General features: G+C 45.8%; 1 protein-coding gene across 1 annotated transcript in view; it reads left to right on the plus strand.

The window, feature by feature from the left end:
- LOC131879577 (probable E3 ubiquitin-protein ligase HERC1) overlaps window positions 1-16359 on the plus strand; it is a gene marked incomplete in the record, with an annotated part of 26489 nt that overhangs the window by 8143 nt on the left and 1987 nt on the right. Inside the window, 20 exon segments of the mRNA XM_059225935.1 lie at window positions 309-403; window positions 477-721; window positions 989-1184; window positions 1777-1966; window positions 2035-4880; window positions 4960-5199; window positions 5262-5953; window positions 6094-6453; window positions 6516-6707; window positions 6773-7139; window positions 9475-9608; window positions 9716-9887; window positions 10267-10446; window positions 10638-10783; window positions 12295-13081; window positions 13694-13885; window positions 14117-14517; window positions 14964-15068; window positions 15155-15310; window positions 15407-15598. Coding sequence (XP_059081918.1) covers window positions 309-403; window positions 477-721; window positions 989-1184; window positions 1777-1966; window positions 2035-4880; window positions 4960-5199; window positions 5262-5953; window positions 6094-6453; window positions 6516-6707; window positions 6773-7139; window positions 9475-9608; window positions 9716-9887; window positions 10267-10446; window positions 10638-10783; window positions 12295-13081; window positions 13694-13885; window positions 14117-14517; window positions 14964-15068; window positions 15155-15310; window positions 15407-15598 — 7888 coding nt within the window.

Genomic DNA, 16359 nt, shown 5'->3' on the forward strand with positions numbered 1-16359 from the left:
ATCGGATGAGCTGGATTTCGATCAAAAAGTGTTTCGGATTAATCGGAAATGCATGAGTTGTGGCATTGCTCAGTCTGATGACGAGTGGCTCATTGCTGAGAATTTAGAGAAGCTACGCCAAAGCTTGCTTACGTTTGAAGGCATTCCAGTGGATCGAGAAAACGAGGAAAGTTTCCTTATACTTGGATTCTTGGCCCAAGGTCTTCAAGCTTTGCTTGGAATTAAAGATACCAGGGAGTACGTAATCACATTCATGGCCAAAGCATGGATTGGTATTTTTAACAAGAGAGCGATGTCATTCCTTCTAGATTGACCGATATGTCCTTGGCTTCAACGGTTCTGGGAGAATTGTATGAAAAAATCAGTCAATGGAAGCATATTCCGAATCAGGAAACAGCCGAAGGTGGGATTGAATTGCACTTTTAAGAAAATAAGTAGTCCTCCTTCTCAAGCTCATTGGTTTATTTTTGCCCTAGATCTCGCGAGCAATCTCAGTTCGAATCCAAAGGTTCTCCTGAGCTTTTCCGAAAAACTTGAAAGAGCTATTGGAGTCAGTTTGTTCTTGGACATCTACTTGCCCAAACACTCGCCAGCTGCAGATCGAGAATTACTTGTCAGAGAGGCGGTTGAACTCTTCGAGCTTTATGTATCCACCAAAGAGAGAACCCCATTGGAGACGAATGTGGTCGAGTATTTACGATGTGTTAGACAATGTCGTCAGGTGATCATCGCTTGAAGTGTTTAAAACGATTTGTCGATTGTTATACGTAGTCGTTAGTAATAGAGGACATCCATTTCTTTTCAGAAAATTGACAACGGCTACCCAAAAGCCATTAAATTGCTTAACCTTTGCGTGGGTTACGATACGGAAGCCAAACACCTTCCAGAAATGATTCACAGACGAGAGGCACGTTAGATACGACGAATGAGAGGGCAGAATGTGATTTCTCCATGGTGTTCTAATCTCAACTTTTGGTGCTTATTTCAGATGATTTGCCAAGTTTTAGGCGGGCTGCTTTGCTTCGATCTGGTCCCATCCATCGATACACCAGACGGGAAAACTCTTCCCCCTTTATCCTTGTGTCTCAAAAGACCTTTTGTCTCCCCAGAGGCTGAAAACAGCAAAGCAATCGTCAGCGTGTTGGGAAAATTGATCAAATCCGAGTTATCAAAATCTGAGAGAGGTAATAGAAATCTGTTTACCTCCGCTCCGACGGCGGGTGTTCATGGTTGCAATTCGACGACCCAAGGGAGTCTAGACAATCAAAACCCACGATGGCAGATTAAGGACATAGAAACCCGTCTTTGATGGCTAACATTGTATTTTGTTGATCAACTTTTCCTTTTTGGGAGACTCTCTTACTATTTCTCAACCCTGAATGTAAGTCTGACCTCTGAAGCTCAGGTTTTAGGTTCTCGTGAGGCATGAAGCGAAGTTGACCTGGCCCAAGATTCGCTCGAATGCGTAAATAAGCAAGCATGACGCACTTTATTTCATTGTGGGACAGGGGAAAAAAGTTGAATTTCACTAAGTAGTGTAAATGGGACAGGCAGGGGTCAGCATATAAGCTGTGAAACAAACTTTATCGCTTTTATGTGCTGAAAATGGGGCCATCTAAATACCCCATAAGCAGTTGAATGAACCCAAATAAGGTTTGCGAGTAGACCTCCTGGCGTTCAAAGAAAAATCTCAAGAAATGGAATAGGCTGTCGATAAAATTGTAAAAACGGTCACCAAATATGTTTTTCTAATTCCACCTCTATTCCATTTTCCAGTTGATGAAACCACGCTTGTAATGATTCTCACACTCATTATGGTGGAAATTTCAAAGTCAAAAGTTCCTTTGGAACAGGAGTTTTCTGAAGAGATCTTCTCTGTATTGTCCAACGATATCGACTTGCGAATGATGCCCCGAGCGCATTCCGTAGCCCAAAAGCTGGCTTATCACTTCATTTTAGCGTCAAGGTAAGCGAATGGTTTGTCTGGTACTGAAGAAGCTCACCCAAAACTTTAAACATAACAATCTGTTTCAGGTTCGACTATTCTGGAACTGGCGGCGAAGGAGAAAAAATGGCGGCCATCATATCCCGATTTCTCGGCCGACAACTGACCTATATTGAAAGCTCGAGATCGAACGACGAGGCATTAGATTTTCTCCTGTTTCTGGAGTTGTGCTCTTCCAATTTGAAGAACAAACCGTTCCTCTCGCGTATTGTCTCCCTCAATTGGCTGGCAAGTCTGATCAGCATTCTCAATCTGGAGACCTCGACCCTTCGATTACGATTGGTGTGCCTGAGTGCCATCAAAACCGTCCTTTGTGCTCAGGATGGAAGCAGCTGTACCAAAGACGAACTACTGACCACCGTTAAAACTCTTTTTCAACAAGTTCATCAAACAATGTGGCACTCGATGCACACGCCGTCGGTTCCTTGTATCCACGTTGGCTCAAAAATGAAGCTCGATTTCAACGTTGACCAAAGCTGTTTTGTCAATCTCGAAAAAAATGGCTTGGCCGTTCATAGTCCCGGGGGGCGTGGATATTGCCGTGCCCAACAGGGCTTTTCGGCTGGATGCGTCCAGTGGAATTATACCATCGTCAAAGAAACGAAAGGCAACGAGGCCACTTGTATTGGAATCGCAATCAAGGAAGTCAAGGATTTCAATCATCGCACGACAAAAGACATGTGGCTTTACCGTGCATATTCTGGACATCTTTACCACGGGGGAGAATTGAGGCAATCGTTGCCTGATTTCACACAAGGAGACACTGTTACCGCCTACTTGGACATGGAGGATCGAACCCTAAGCTTCGGCAAAAACAAACAGCCGCCCCAATTGGCATTCTCGAATTTACCCATGGGGGTGGAATTGTATCCGTGCGTCGTATTTTATTCCTTGAATCCCGGCGAACGGGTACAGATCAATGAGTTGACGAGGTCCGTCAAGAGTTTTGATATGGTCAGTGGGAAACCTTTCTGCTCACCGGATTCTGAGACCTTGGCACAAGGAATAATCAGTGTCCTCCAAGACACTTACATCAAGAAAGGCTTATGGCGGTCATCCATCCAGGAGTACCTTGAAACGACCTTACTCTCAAGCCAAGTGACAGAGGGCATCGTGGAAGTCCGAGGTCTATTTCAGACTTTGGGCGTGGGCTCAACGGATATCCTGATCAAATTAGAAGCCCTAACGGGAAAAGTGTTTGGGTGTTTGGCGTTTCTCTCAGCCATTGACACAGGCCTGAGAGTTGGGAGCATCGTAGAATATGGCCCGAACGATCAACAGGGTATTATCTTGGGGTGTCCTGTTAATTCGGCCCCAAACGTCAAGGTGTTTTGGACACGAGATCAGTCCCACAGTATCATTAGTCCTCAGACACTCTTGAAAGAAGGCAAGCTCTTAAACTCGTCTGCCATCGAGCTTCACGTGGACATATCGTCCACAGCGATGGCCGTTATTCAACAGTTGTCGTGTCTCGATGTTAGTTCCCCAGACTTTGGAGCATTGGATCTTTGGGGCTTAATTGATCAAATGGATGTGAAATCTTCCGCAAAGGTTGCCAGTCGCTTGCCCGAATACGCTAGTAGGGCTGGCTCGAACCTGCATCGGCCTTCTCGTAAGTCCCATCCAAGCAGCGCGTGTTCCCATTCAAGTGCGGAGCTTTTCAGTGATCAATTGGTATCGTCCATTTTGAGCGAGGTTCGTGAAAGTGCCTCCCGCAGTCCATGCAGAAATCCATCCATTGTTCGAGTTGACAATCTTTTCAGCGAAGACTACGATTTGGATGACATGTTATCGGAAGACAACTCGAACAGAACTGCTCTTCAACAAGCTCTGACCATTCCCGACCTAGAGGAGGCATTGCTGAAAATGTTGTCTCTTCAACGTTTGGCTTCAAAGAGCGTGATCAATCTGATGAAAGCGCCCAACCAAAGCGAAGTTGAAGAAACCCAAAATCAAAGTTCACCGGATCGATTCCAAACCATCCCGTCGACCGTCTTCCAAGATGTTTTGAAGAACTTAGATCTGATCAATCAATGCTCGACATCAAATTTCACGTTATTCTATCATGAAGATGAGTACAATCGTGCCATTGCCATTTGCAAAAGCAACGCCAGCAGCTCGTCCAAGGTCATGCATTGTCGCCCAACCAAGCCGATCCTAATCAACACCCGTAACACGTCCCAACTATCTATTCTGGCAGGAGAAGATGTTACGAATGTGCCCATTTTCAGACCGCTGTTTGAAATGGGCTTCACGAACTCTCAGATCTCGCGTGCCATGACCTCATTGGATATCAATGGCTACGACACGAGCGCCCGCACCATCAACCGTTGTGCCTCCTGGATGATTGACAATCCTCCGTCAGACTTGTCTCCTCACGCCATGGAGAGACTGATATCGCGCACTCAAGGCGGATCGGCAGCCATGCCTGTACGGCTTTGGCCTGATATCCGAGACTTTTTTAACCTGGGGCGGGGCAGCGAGAGGCGAGGCGATGGAAATTCGGCGCGAAGCATGGGAAGAGCCTCAGGTGCCATTCGCCGAAGACTCCGACGAAGAGGTTCGAACCCCGATTCGGACTTGCCTGCGAGCGAATCTACCTTTGGAAGTGCAGTGACCACGCCCACGGATTCTAATGCCAACAACACGTCACTCCCATTTTCGACTGTGAGCCTCCCAGCTGCAACTGAGCCTTGGGCGTCTCCATTCCGAAGTTGCTTCAGTCCAAGCCGAACTCGTCGCCGAGACGTGCCTGTATGTGGGATCTGCTTTGAGGAGATCCAATCTGACCAAGGTTCAATTACCCAGCATCAGAGGGACGCTCACCCGGGTTGCCTCAAGCCCCTTGATAACGCTATTTGTGGTGGTCTGTTGGGTAAGTTCAAATCCCTAACCAGTATCTGCTCCTTCCTGGATCAAACCACAATCATTGCTTTCTTCCGTTCCTTTTTTAGAGGATAAGTATGTCCTGTGCCAGGATTGCATCGTGCAGTATGCAGAGATTACTCACTCGATGCCGGCATCGGATATTTTGGCCACCTCCCGACACGCAAGTGGAGATCCAAGCGGGCCCTCTTCACTCACATCTTCCAATCGGAACTCAAGATCCGAAACGAGCCCGGCGTATGTGTCCAACCCAATGACCCCTGATCTCGTTGTAAATGAGGAACTGCACATCAGAGAAAAATCCAACGGTACAGATAAGCCTACTTTGTTTCCTAACAAGTTGTACTTCTAATCAAGCGCTCTGTTACAGTGGCTCCAAATCGAGTAATCGAAGAAGAAGGCGTGTCCGAACTTAATGAAAGCGAACTGGCTTTGGAACTTCAGATTAATTTGGCCCAATTTTTGCACTACACATGTCCCGTAGACGACGACATGAATGAAAGACCATTGCTTACCAACGATCTCCGTGTGCCCAGCAATGGCATGGGTCAAAATCTATTGGATTCGGACGAATCTTTGTATTACCAATGGAAGGATTGCCAAGCGGTGAGGCTGAAGGCCAAGCCCTGGGACCAAGGAGCCCATAATCGTATTACGCCTCCATTGGCCACCCCATTATGGTTTCAAGCTCACCACCTTTCAAGCAGGAGCGATAACATCATTGCATTGGCCCAATTACAAAGAATGATTGCTCTTCAAGCGAGATTCGATCTGATTTTCCTGTGCCTGGAGTGTGCAGCCTCATGGGCACAACGGGGCCACTTTCGTCGTGGAGGAGAAATCTTGTCCAACTGTGGATTGAATGACGTCCGATTATTGTATGGTCTTTTGAAAAGATTGGCCAGAGTTGAAGCCGAAACTTCATTACGATGTGAGCTCACAAACTCAGGCAACCATGGAGAAACCAATTCAACTCGTGGAGATGACCTGCTCCACGCCAATTTTCTCAATGTTCGACCTAAAGTGGAGGCCGCTCTCTTGGCGTTGAGATGCCTACTTAGGGTAAGCTTTAGTTCTATACGCACGCCCATCTTTGAGGAGATTCATGTTGAACTTCGAGGTCTCCTGAACTTTTCACATAAGTGACGTTCATTAATAAATGCTATCCAATGTTTGTAATCTCATTTTATTTCCTTTCATAGAGTAATCCCTCTGATGTGAGATTTGCATCAAACCTTGTTCTCCATAACTTGACTCGCTGGGTCAAGCTGGATTATTATGTGGACAACCCAGACGCTTGGTTGTTGAGGAAGAATGCGTTCGTCGATCAGCGAATCCTGGAAGACATCTTGGATTGTGTCCGAGATGATTTCGCAAATTCCTTTTCAATTGGCGACAAGAAAAAGGAATGCCATCAACAGCAGAGCGCCACAAATCCTGATGAATTTGAATTGAGTCAAGCCTACTTAGAGATGGACTCATTGATCTGCGAGACCATGGCCACGTTACTTCTGGACTGGAAGTTGACCACCAAATTACGATTTTGGGCCTCCAAGATACTGGTGAGAGATCCAAAACTTTAGTTTAACCAATGACGGTACAACAAACGCCCATGTTGTTTCAGCTTCGGAGTATTTCCAATCGCGTCAATAGCAATCCGCCGTTTAAAAATGTGGACCATGCCGACTATCAAAGAGCTCTGCCCGCCCAACATTACCAAATGGACGAATTAAGTCTGATCAACCCAATGGCCATCACTTGGATGACCACCAAATGCGACCATAGCCAAGCAATGTGCTTGGAGGCGAATGGCAATGTACGATTCAAATTTCAGTTCTGTCAAACCAAAACATTCTTATAGGCCAACCCTCTGCGCTCTAGGTCTATTTCATCAGCTCTGCAGGATCAGAGCGCGTGGTTTCATTACTACCCGATGCCGAAGAGTTGTCCAGGCATCCCGTCCGAGTTTGCGAGTGGTCACCGTGTCAAAACCGATTAGCATTTGGCTATGACAACGTGCTTTGCATTTGGCACATCCCTACCGCCGAGGACAACTATACCGCGCCTCGAGGCCGCGATATGGACACACTCATCCAAATGAGCTCAATTACTGCCATGAATTGGAGTGAACTCGGCTCAACGTCTGATACGAAAAGTGATCTTTTACTCGGACGGGAAGACGGAACTGTTGCAATTCTCTTTGAAGGCGATGGAATACGAGACATGCCTGCCGTGACCAGAGTTCGTGGTAAGCCGTACTTATTTTCTCTTAACACCTTTTTGCCGTGGTTATTGATTGGTCGAGCAACTATTGGTAGTAGTAGAAGCTTCATGCTTCTGAAAACATCGGGTTGTGGACCCTCTTATGTACCAGAGAGTATGAAAAACGCTGAACTTGATCTGTTACGGGGAACGGGCTTCACACTCATGTTGGCAATGTTTAAACAAATTGCCCAATGTTTTGCAAAAATAATCTTTCAAGCAGCTTTGTCATCTCAAATGATCAGCAGCATATGAATGGGTCTTCAATAAATTTCTTTCAAACATGATCGATATCTAGCGCGAGGTCGTTTTAAGTTGGAATTTACCAAGCAATCTACCTACGCAAAAATAGAGAGGCAAGGGGATTTTGAAGTCCAGTAACCATGATCATAGCTGAGGGTTGCTATGGCGATGTTCATCCTTGGGGGTAATTGCGTGGAAGAGCAAAGTTGGAAAGAGTTCGACAGTCGTCGTTAGAATACGTATTGAGTACGTATGATGAGAGCATCCATTTTGGCATCATTTCTTGAGAGTGATGGAACCCAAAATCGTGATCTGATTGATCTGACTTTAACCATGAACAATAGCTCACAAGCCATGCTTCAAGAAGACCACCTGGATGATATTCTGATCCCTAACGCGAATGGAGTGGGAGACGATGGATTGGGATTCGTCTGCGAATTTGAAGGAGGATTTTCCACCATGTTTCTTTCCCTCGTGCTTGGCCTGATAGCCATTGGCCTCACCTTGACCTTGTTCCTGTTGGTGATCATTGCTTGGTATCCGGATCTCTACACCTCCAAGCACATCTCGCAAGCCTTTTGCTTGTTTTCTAACCTGGTGACGCTCTCGTGTAGTGGATTCATCGTTCTGTCCAGTTTCATCCCGAATGAACGATCCTGTTCGTTAGTGTTGGTCCTCACCCATTTCTCCATGCTGCTCTTCATCATATCGGAGTTCACGCACCATGTGGATTTCTACACGGCCATTGCCTTCCCCTTCTGGCATGAGTACATGGCCGAGAAAGAGGCCCTCATGAGTTGGTGCGTGGGCAGCTTTTTCTTCATCGTGTCCGTCATCACAGTCCTCTATTTCACCGGCCCGTTGTACTGCATCTCGACATGTCCCATCGTCCCCATTCTGAACCAGTCACAAAACAGTGTGGTCTCCGTCATCCTGGTCTCGGCGTACGGATTACTTTTCACCACGGTGGTGGCGTTTTCTTTGCACGTGTTCTTCATTGCCACCGACAAGTTGCGGGCCAATCAAGTAGCGCCGAATGTGAACTTGAATCAAAACTCGGCCATGTCGGCTGAGCCATCCTCCGCCTCGCCCGTTCCCTTCGAAGGCGTACCCCCACAAAAAGAAGCTTTCGTGGGGCCCGTTTTCATTCACAATTTGAGGGAATCGCTGAAAGGGAGGTACCAGAACTCGAAGAGTGGTCCAAGCAATCCCAAACGAGTCCTTTTCAAGCGAACGGACATGCCTGGGGTCAAAAGCCTGGGTGATGATGATGACTCGGGAATCTCGAATAATGAAGATGCTGATAACACGCCCATGACAAGTGGCCAAGCAGAACTCGTCCGCCAAGTGAGTCGAGCCATCTTGGACCGAAAGCCGGAGAAATCGTTCAATGAACAACAATCTCGGGATGACTCGCTCACCACGCTTCAGGCGTTATGGAAGGCATTTACCAAGTCTTTTCGATTGTCATTGGTGGACATAGCTTCGTACCTATTGTTCATTGCTCCGTGCTTGGGCATGGCATCTTGCCCCCTCACTGGTCGCATTGAATGTGGGACGGAGATCTTTATTGGCTTTGGCATTCGAAAGTTTATGGTACTTGTCTTTATTTTGGCCCGGACCTTTCAGCCGGCCCTGCTTATGGTTAACGACAAAATCCTCAAGAAGAAGATCGACGCCATCGTTAGGAACGTTTTCACTTGCCTCAAACCGATTGGAACAGGATCTGAGACATGCTCCTTTTACATTTTCATGCTTGATTGAGTTTAGGATTACGGTCAAATGGGAAATGGGTGCTTTTCAAGCATTGTTAGCGACAGCATTTTGAGTAGTCGTAGTCAAGATCCTGTTCCAATGTCTCACTTTTGAATCTAATTTCCAGTGATGACCCCGATGAATAGCTCCAAAATCGCTTCCAGTGATCTCCTTGGGCTTAATTGTGTTTTCAAAATCTAGGGCATTACGTTGTCCCTAAATTGATTGTCGTTGTTAACAATGTATCATTCGTATCGCTACCTCAAGCTTCGTTCCATGTTCGCACGTCTCGTCTTTCCATGTATGTGTATTCATCTGCGCAGTGTCTGTTCGATCCGTGGTGTGGTTGAATAATTCGGACGAGGAGCAGAGTTTCTTGGTCGCCTTTGAAGATGGCAAAATTGTTTTGGGGTCCCCATCCAACCCGGACTCGTTCAAACAAATCCAAACAGATGAGGTGAGTTTCGCACTCACGTTCTCCGTTCTAACCCACACCAAGTGGGAGAACATGCCACGTAAAGTTCTACCCTATTGTCAAATCATATCGTCTATGTCTGCTTTTAGGATAACATCCATCAATTTGAGCTTTGCGCCAACCATCTGATCCTGGGGGTTTCCGCTCTGGACCAAAAGTTTGTCTCCATCTGGGGCCGCTCCTTGGGCGAATTTGCGTGTTCTTCCACCAAACTTCCGCATCCCAGTGTCGTCGAAGTCATTGCGTGGTCGCCTTTGATAAGTAAGTCCGGCTTCGATTTCTCCTCTCATGTACCCACTAATCCAATAATCAAATGCTGTTTTACCTTGAGTTTCTCTCTGAAAATTGGGCAGATTTGTCAGCCTCTTCAATTATGGCACGGACTGATCAGGCTTGTTTTTTGCTTCAAGCCCATTGATACTTAGTGATGCGATTGCAAGAGAAACGAGGAAAAACCTCGAAAAACGCCCTTATGCAGAACGAATAGAAAACGAAGTTCTCCTCATATTACGCTCTGCAACTGGTCCTGGCCGTTTTTCGAATAGATGCGGGACATTTGCATGTGAAAGAGTCCGCTTATGGCCCATGTATCAACGATTTAGATTTGCATGTCATTTTTTTCTTTGGTCTTTCTTTTCAGAGGACAAGGTTCTTTTGGCTGTCGGACAAAACGACGGGGGTATTGCTCTCTGGCAAATCGATTCATCTGGCTTTGGCAAGCCCGAGCATGTGCAATTACTCTGGGGTCACCCCTATCAAGCGTTGAAACTCCTCAAATTCCATCCTGACGAAAACTTATTGGCCTCAGTCTCCCATCAAGGTACATCTTGGCCAAACGACAGTTGGTTGGACTGTCCCATTTCTTACATTGGTTCCCTTAATATTGTTGCCGGACTCGTACCAGCTATTCACAGCGCCTTGTTCTTTGATTTATGCGGGTCCCAAACTCGGATGAATGTATACATACGACTTGCCGCCCATGTCTCATTTTGTTCTCCTCTCCTTGTCAAGGCTCAAAATCTCTGCTGAATGTGTGGTCCTTGAGTACGGGTAGTGTGATCCATACGGATCAGTTTGATCAAGACAACATACGAAACTGCGTTTGGGTGTTGGACCGAAATGAATGTCGACTTCTTGTATCATTCGAAACCAAAAAGGTAAGCCAACTTCTTCCTCTTCCTTTTCTTCCTTCATGATATTCACTCTCATAGTCGCATCATCAGTCGGTTTAAGATGAAGAAACACGTTCGCTTCTTTGGCCTCTTGGGCAACAGGAAAGTTCTTGAGCTACCAACAGAGCTTGTTTGGTTGAATTACGTCACGAAGAAGGTGGTAATGAGGAGATCGTCTTTGGTCAAGAATATTAATTGAAGCACACACCATTCCACTACAAAGTTTGTGGATTCCACCATTTCCTTCATACTTTTTGGCTTTCTTGGTTATCGTTTTCCTCCTTTTCCATAGCGAAATAAGCTAGGTCGTAAATCCCAATTCCTTCTTTCTCTCTTCTTTGTCACTTTTCTTAAGCTTTTCTGAGAAAGAAAACATGGAAGAGATTCAGACCAGCAGCGTCCTCTTGTCACATGATAATAGCAGAAAATCTAAGAGCGATAAATTTTCCCTTGCCACGATAAGTTGCCATTCTCCTTTTGTTTGAATTCGCTTTTCGCCTTACGAAGTTACGAGCAATCGTGACAAAAGTGCAACATCTTGAGTCGTCAAACTCGTATTTCAAAGCACGGATTCATTCTTGATAGTTGCCAGCACCAGTCTCGACGTGGGGCATCTGCTTCTAGGAATGTTTTTCGTATGATTTGCGAAGGCCCATCCCAAAAGTCCTTTGGTCCGCGAACACCAGCTCAGAGATTCAGCTTCTTTTCGGAGTTCGACGGCCCTCTCTCTCCTTCCAAGGCCCTTTGAGCACTGCATGAGACGAGGCTGAACAATTTTTATGAACTTGTCTCGGGGGTCCAAGTTCCGTTTTCTCAGTCACGGCATGAAATGTGTGCCAAACAATGACAAAAGACGACAATTTGGCGCCTACTCCAAGTCGGGTGAAGGATGATGAGGGGACAACTACAATGAGTTGATTAATTGATGAACTGGTCCAGAAATCGCATTCGTTCAAATTGATTGGATTTGTCGGAGCCATCTCGATTTAAGATTTTCAACTTTTTCGTCACAATCTTGAATTTTTTTTTTAAAAAGGATTACGGCAAATATTTTTTTTATTTTTTTTTGTTTTGTTTCTTTTCTTTTCTTTCTCTTTTACCTGCCCTTTCCTCTTAGATTTTACTTGCCAATCTCAAGGATTTATATCAGAGTTAGTATGTAAAAGATAAACTAATGTCTCAAGATGTCATCACTCGACTTGCATGGTTAATGAGCTGTCAAAAACATATTGAATATATGGCTGATTTTTATAAAAATGGATGAAAGTTTTGGCGAATATTCCGTCGTTCCTCTCCAATGTAAATGTTTACCGTAGCAGGCAGATTGATGCTGAAATCGATAGAAATTGTACAGCAGAAAACACCCCGTCCTTGTCTGACTGTCGACTGGCTGACTACTCTCTTCAGGCGGGCATATCCCCTGCCTGTCTACCGTATTTTCTTTTGTACGTATGTACTCGTATGTCATTCTTTTCTTCACTCCTTTTTATTTCTAGGCTGTTATCAAGAATATCTTATTCCCAAGTCAGTGTTCGATGTTCAACCTGAAAATTGCGTCTGGATGTCGAGCCGCTTTGTTGGGAAAGGGTGCAGATGTTCTCTACCGAACACCAAATCTCAGACAATTCTTTTATCATTTGGGAACTTTCTTGCGGGAGCAATACGCTGAAGAGATCGAGGACATTGACAGGACCGTCAAGTACTCCAGGTTCCTTCAAGACTTGCTCCGCCTCGTTGTGGAGTTGAACTTGGATGACGTTTTCATTCAAAATCCCATCATCAAGCCCATGCCAGGCGCAATCAACAATGTGCTCTGTGAGGCCGTAGATTGGGGATGGGTCTTGGATTACATCTCTTCTCTCCGAGCTCTGAAGGCCTTGGCCGTGCGCAACAAGACCAACATTGCCAACTTCCAGTCCATCGCCAACACATTCCTTCAAAACAGTGGCGAACGAATCGACCCGAACTTCGAGGTTCCCAATGAAATGATCAGGGTCCCTTCCTTAGATCTAGAAACCAGCCACAACAACACCATGACGTTATCTTCCGTGTCTCCCACGTCCGAAGAAGGCGTATCTTCCGTCACTCAATCGGAGGCCACCTCGATCTCGTCCCAAAGCGATTCGAGCAGCCTTCTCCTCGATCCCTCGGTGGTCTGGACGATCGACAGTGATTGTCAGTTGATGCAATGGGCCACGGAATTCCCCACCGATTGGCAAGTAGGTGGGAAATGCAAAGCGTATGGATTTGGAACCGGCCGAAGTGGACAATTGTCCGAAGTGGGTGAGTGACGGCGTATTCCGCATCCGGGTTGGCGTGGATTAGGGCAAATGAAGCGAGGTGAGAGGCTAACCGCCACCTTGACCTTATGCATAGTGCATAATCTCATATTGACGCTTCTGTTTTTGGTGCATGGAAACAATTTTGTTTCGGAAAAATGCGTTTTTTAGCCTCAAGTAATATTTTGGATCCAGCGTAAGGAGATACGTACGGTGAAAGCAAACATGGTGACTCTGAGCACATATTTTGCGCGACTTTAGATGATTTTTCAGGCTTCGAACCTACCTTATCCAAAACATCCGTTGTCACCTTGTTCATGCAGATATGTCATGTAGATTGTTTCTCGTATTAAGATCTGATCATTCGGTTAAGGTGAAAGTCATCAATACCATCAATAACATTGATTTCGAATGGGATGTAATGAAGTCATTCCTTGGAGAGAAGGGAATTGTACATATATTGAGCTTGCGTGTTCCCCAAGGGCCAATAACAAGACACATTTCCAACGCCATTGCTCAATTTTGTTTTTAAGTTAGCACTGTGTCTCATAGGTCTTGCTACGAAACGTCATAGCTTAGTTTCAAATCCTACGTCATTTTCCTTATGGTCTTTCAGGAAGCATCGCTGCCAATCCAACAGAGATCCCCTCATTCTCAGAAGCAAGGCAAGTGATTTGTGCTTTGAATTGCACCTTCATCATCCATTCCAATGGTTCCTTGTCGGCTTGCGGGCAGAATGAAAACGGACGGCTTGGACTGGGAAACTCGGAGGACCAGCATGTTCTGGCCTTGATTAGTGCTCTCAAAGGTAAGGCCATCAATATATTTGGTTTTCACAATTGATCCACTTACGTCATGTTGACTGACCAGTGACGATGCTCAAGTGTTTTTGAGTTATTTCTGTTCAATCAATCAGCTATCACGAGCATGCGTCAAATGTGAAGGAAGGCATCTTCTTGCCATAGAGTTTGAAGAACACCACATGGTCTGAAAAATACCCCTCATGGTCGTTCATTTTTGTTTTCGCTTTTTTTTAAAGGTTTCTCAATATGCCAATTGGCCTCGTCCAAGGGGGGCGAAGGGCACACTCTAGCATTGGCCACGTCAGGTGAGGTATTTTCGTGGGGAGATGGAGAATGGGGGAAACTAGGGCACGGCAATTCTGATCGAGTCCGACGTCCTCGACCCATCACGGATCTGCGTCATCGATATCAGATAGCAGGCTCAGATGTCGCAGACCTGGCCTCGCACGTCCGGTTTGTGGCCACGGGATTTCGCCATTCAGCTCTTATCTCGAAAGCTGGCCATCTGTATACATTCGGGAAAGGGGACACTGGAGCTCTCGGCCACGACCAATTGATGACACTCAAGCAGCCACAATTGGTATCTGACTTGCGAAGACACAAAATAGGATTTGTGGCTTGTGGAGCTACTCACACGGTAAGTAGGTGGTTGGCATTCTCATACCATCTTGAAGATGCGACTTTCGAGTCGCGATCCTTCTTCTGCGTGAAGATTATCTTTCTTGGCCAAAAAGTGCCATTCAACCACTATGAGGAAGGCATTGTATGTGCTCGACCTTTTTGGCACTCTGATCTCGTCGAAAGTTTCGAGGAAGCACTCCACATGCACACAAGCGATGGTTGGTTGACTTTTGCATTGGTTAATACACCTTCCATCTCCGGCGAGTGCATAAGATGCTCCGACAATATTTCAAAATGACTTGAGTGACGGAATACCACGTCAACATATATTTTGTATTCATTGTAAACATATTTTGAAATCAAAATGAATCAAGGGCGTCATTGCTTTTGGGTTCAATTCCATATTACTACGTTACAAACGAATGGTTTCTAACCAAGCCATTTTTTTCGTCCTCTACTTAGGTTTGTGTGTCACAAGACGGTCTTCAAACTTGGTCTTTTGGCCTGAACGACAATGGTCAATTGGGCCATGGGTTTCGGGTCCCAGGTGCGTGTCCCAGGCCTAAGGTAAGAAATCGCTTCCATTCATATTTTTGTTCCTATAGCCCAGAACTTGTTTTGAAATCGAATGTCTAGGTCTTTTTTTTTCCCAGATTATCGATTCGTTGAAAGGTCTTCAAGTGAAGAAAGTGGCCCTCGGTGACGGGTTTTCCGTATTTCTCACGAGCAAAGGTCAAGTTTTCAGTTGTGGACAATATCATACGGCGGGATTGCCGGAATCCCTAGCCTCACTTAACAAGCCAACTCAGGTTAGATATGGGTAGACTAGTCTTTTGAGCACACGGTCACATTTCTAACGAAATCAAAACACTTCCCATCCCTTCGCTATTGATTCGGTCGTTTAGATCCCAGCCTTGGAAAGTGTTCTCATCATAGACATTGCAGTGGGCGGATACCACGCCTTGGCTTTGAGTAACAAGGGTGAAGTTTGGGTTTGGGGTAAAAACAACTTCGAACAGGCGGGCCTCAACACGGCAGAGCCATGGATCCTCACCCCCCAAGTCATCCCCGAACTTTCGGATAAGTTCATTCTTCAGGTAAGAAAGTGATCCCTTTTAAAATGAATCAAGGTNTGCTTTCATTTCCTGATTGTGCATGGCCTTTTCAGAGACTTTGATCACACGCACCCGGTGATAATTTGGCTTTGGGACATCTTGGAATCGTTTTCTGATGAGGAGCGCGTTCTCTTTGTGATCTTTGTTTCGGGTCGCTCTCGTCTCCCCAACAACCCCGAGGATCTGCCTCAGCGCTTTCAAATCCTACGGGTAGATAAACCTGAGAATGGCTTGCCCACGGCTCAAACGTGCTTCTTCCAACTTCGATTGCCGCCCTTCACCGATCGGCAAACCATGGAGGAGAAGCTGCGTTATGCCATTTACAATTGCCGATCCATAGATATGGACCAATACATGTTGCGGAGAGACAGTAATCCCAACGGCGGCTAAACCAAGTTGAGACGACGAGGATGAAGACGATATTCAAATGCATCAATCGACATGAAGAGGCCATTCGAGAAAGTGTCTCTAATTTCATGGATCCATCCATCCATCCAAGCTCAGTTCTCGACATTCCGTACGTGGAATTTATTTTAATGTAGTAGATATCCTAGATTCCCCACCCCGACTCACCGCCATACCTAATCTCACCCTTCCTCTCCTTGTGCCACCCACGCCTTGGCCTGGCTTTAATTCTGAAAAGAAATTGTCCGTTGTCAAATGCATCAATGCAAAATATGTAAATCTACTTCGTGTGTCATACTGCTGGAGCGTCATTTCTTCACTACGAAACGGAATGCTGT

Source organism: Tigriopus californicus, chromosome 4 (assembly GCF_007210705.1).
Source record: "Tigriopus californicus strain San Diego chromosome 4, Tcal_SD_v2.1, whole genome shotgun sequence".
NCBI classification, from domain to species: domain Eukaryota; kingdom Metazoa; phylum Arthropoda; class Copepoda; order Harpacticoida; family Harpacticidae; genus Tigriopus; species Tigriopus californicus.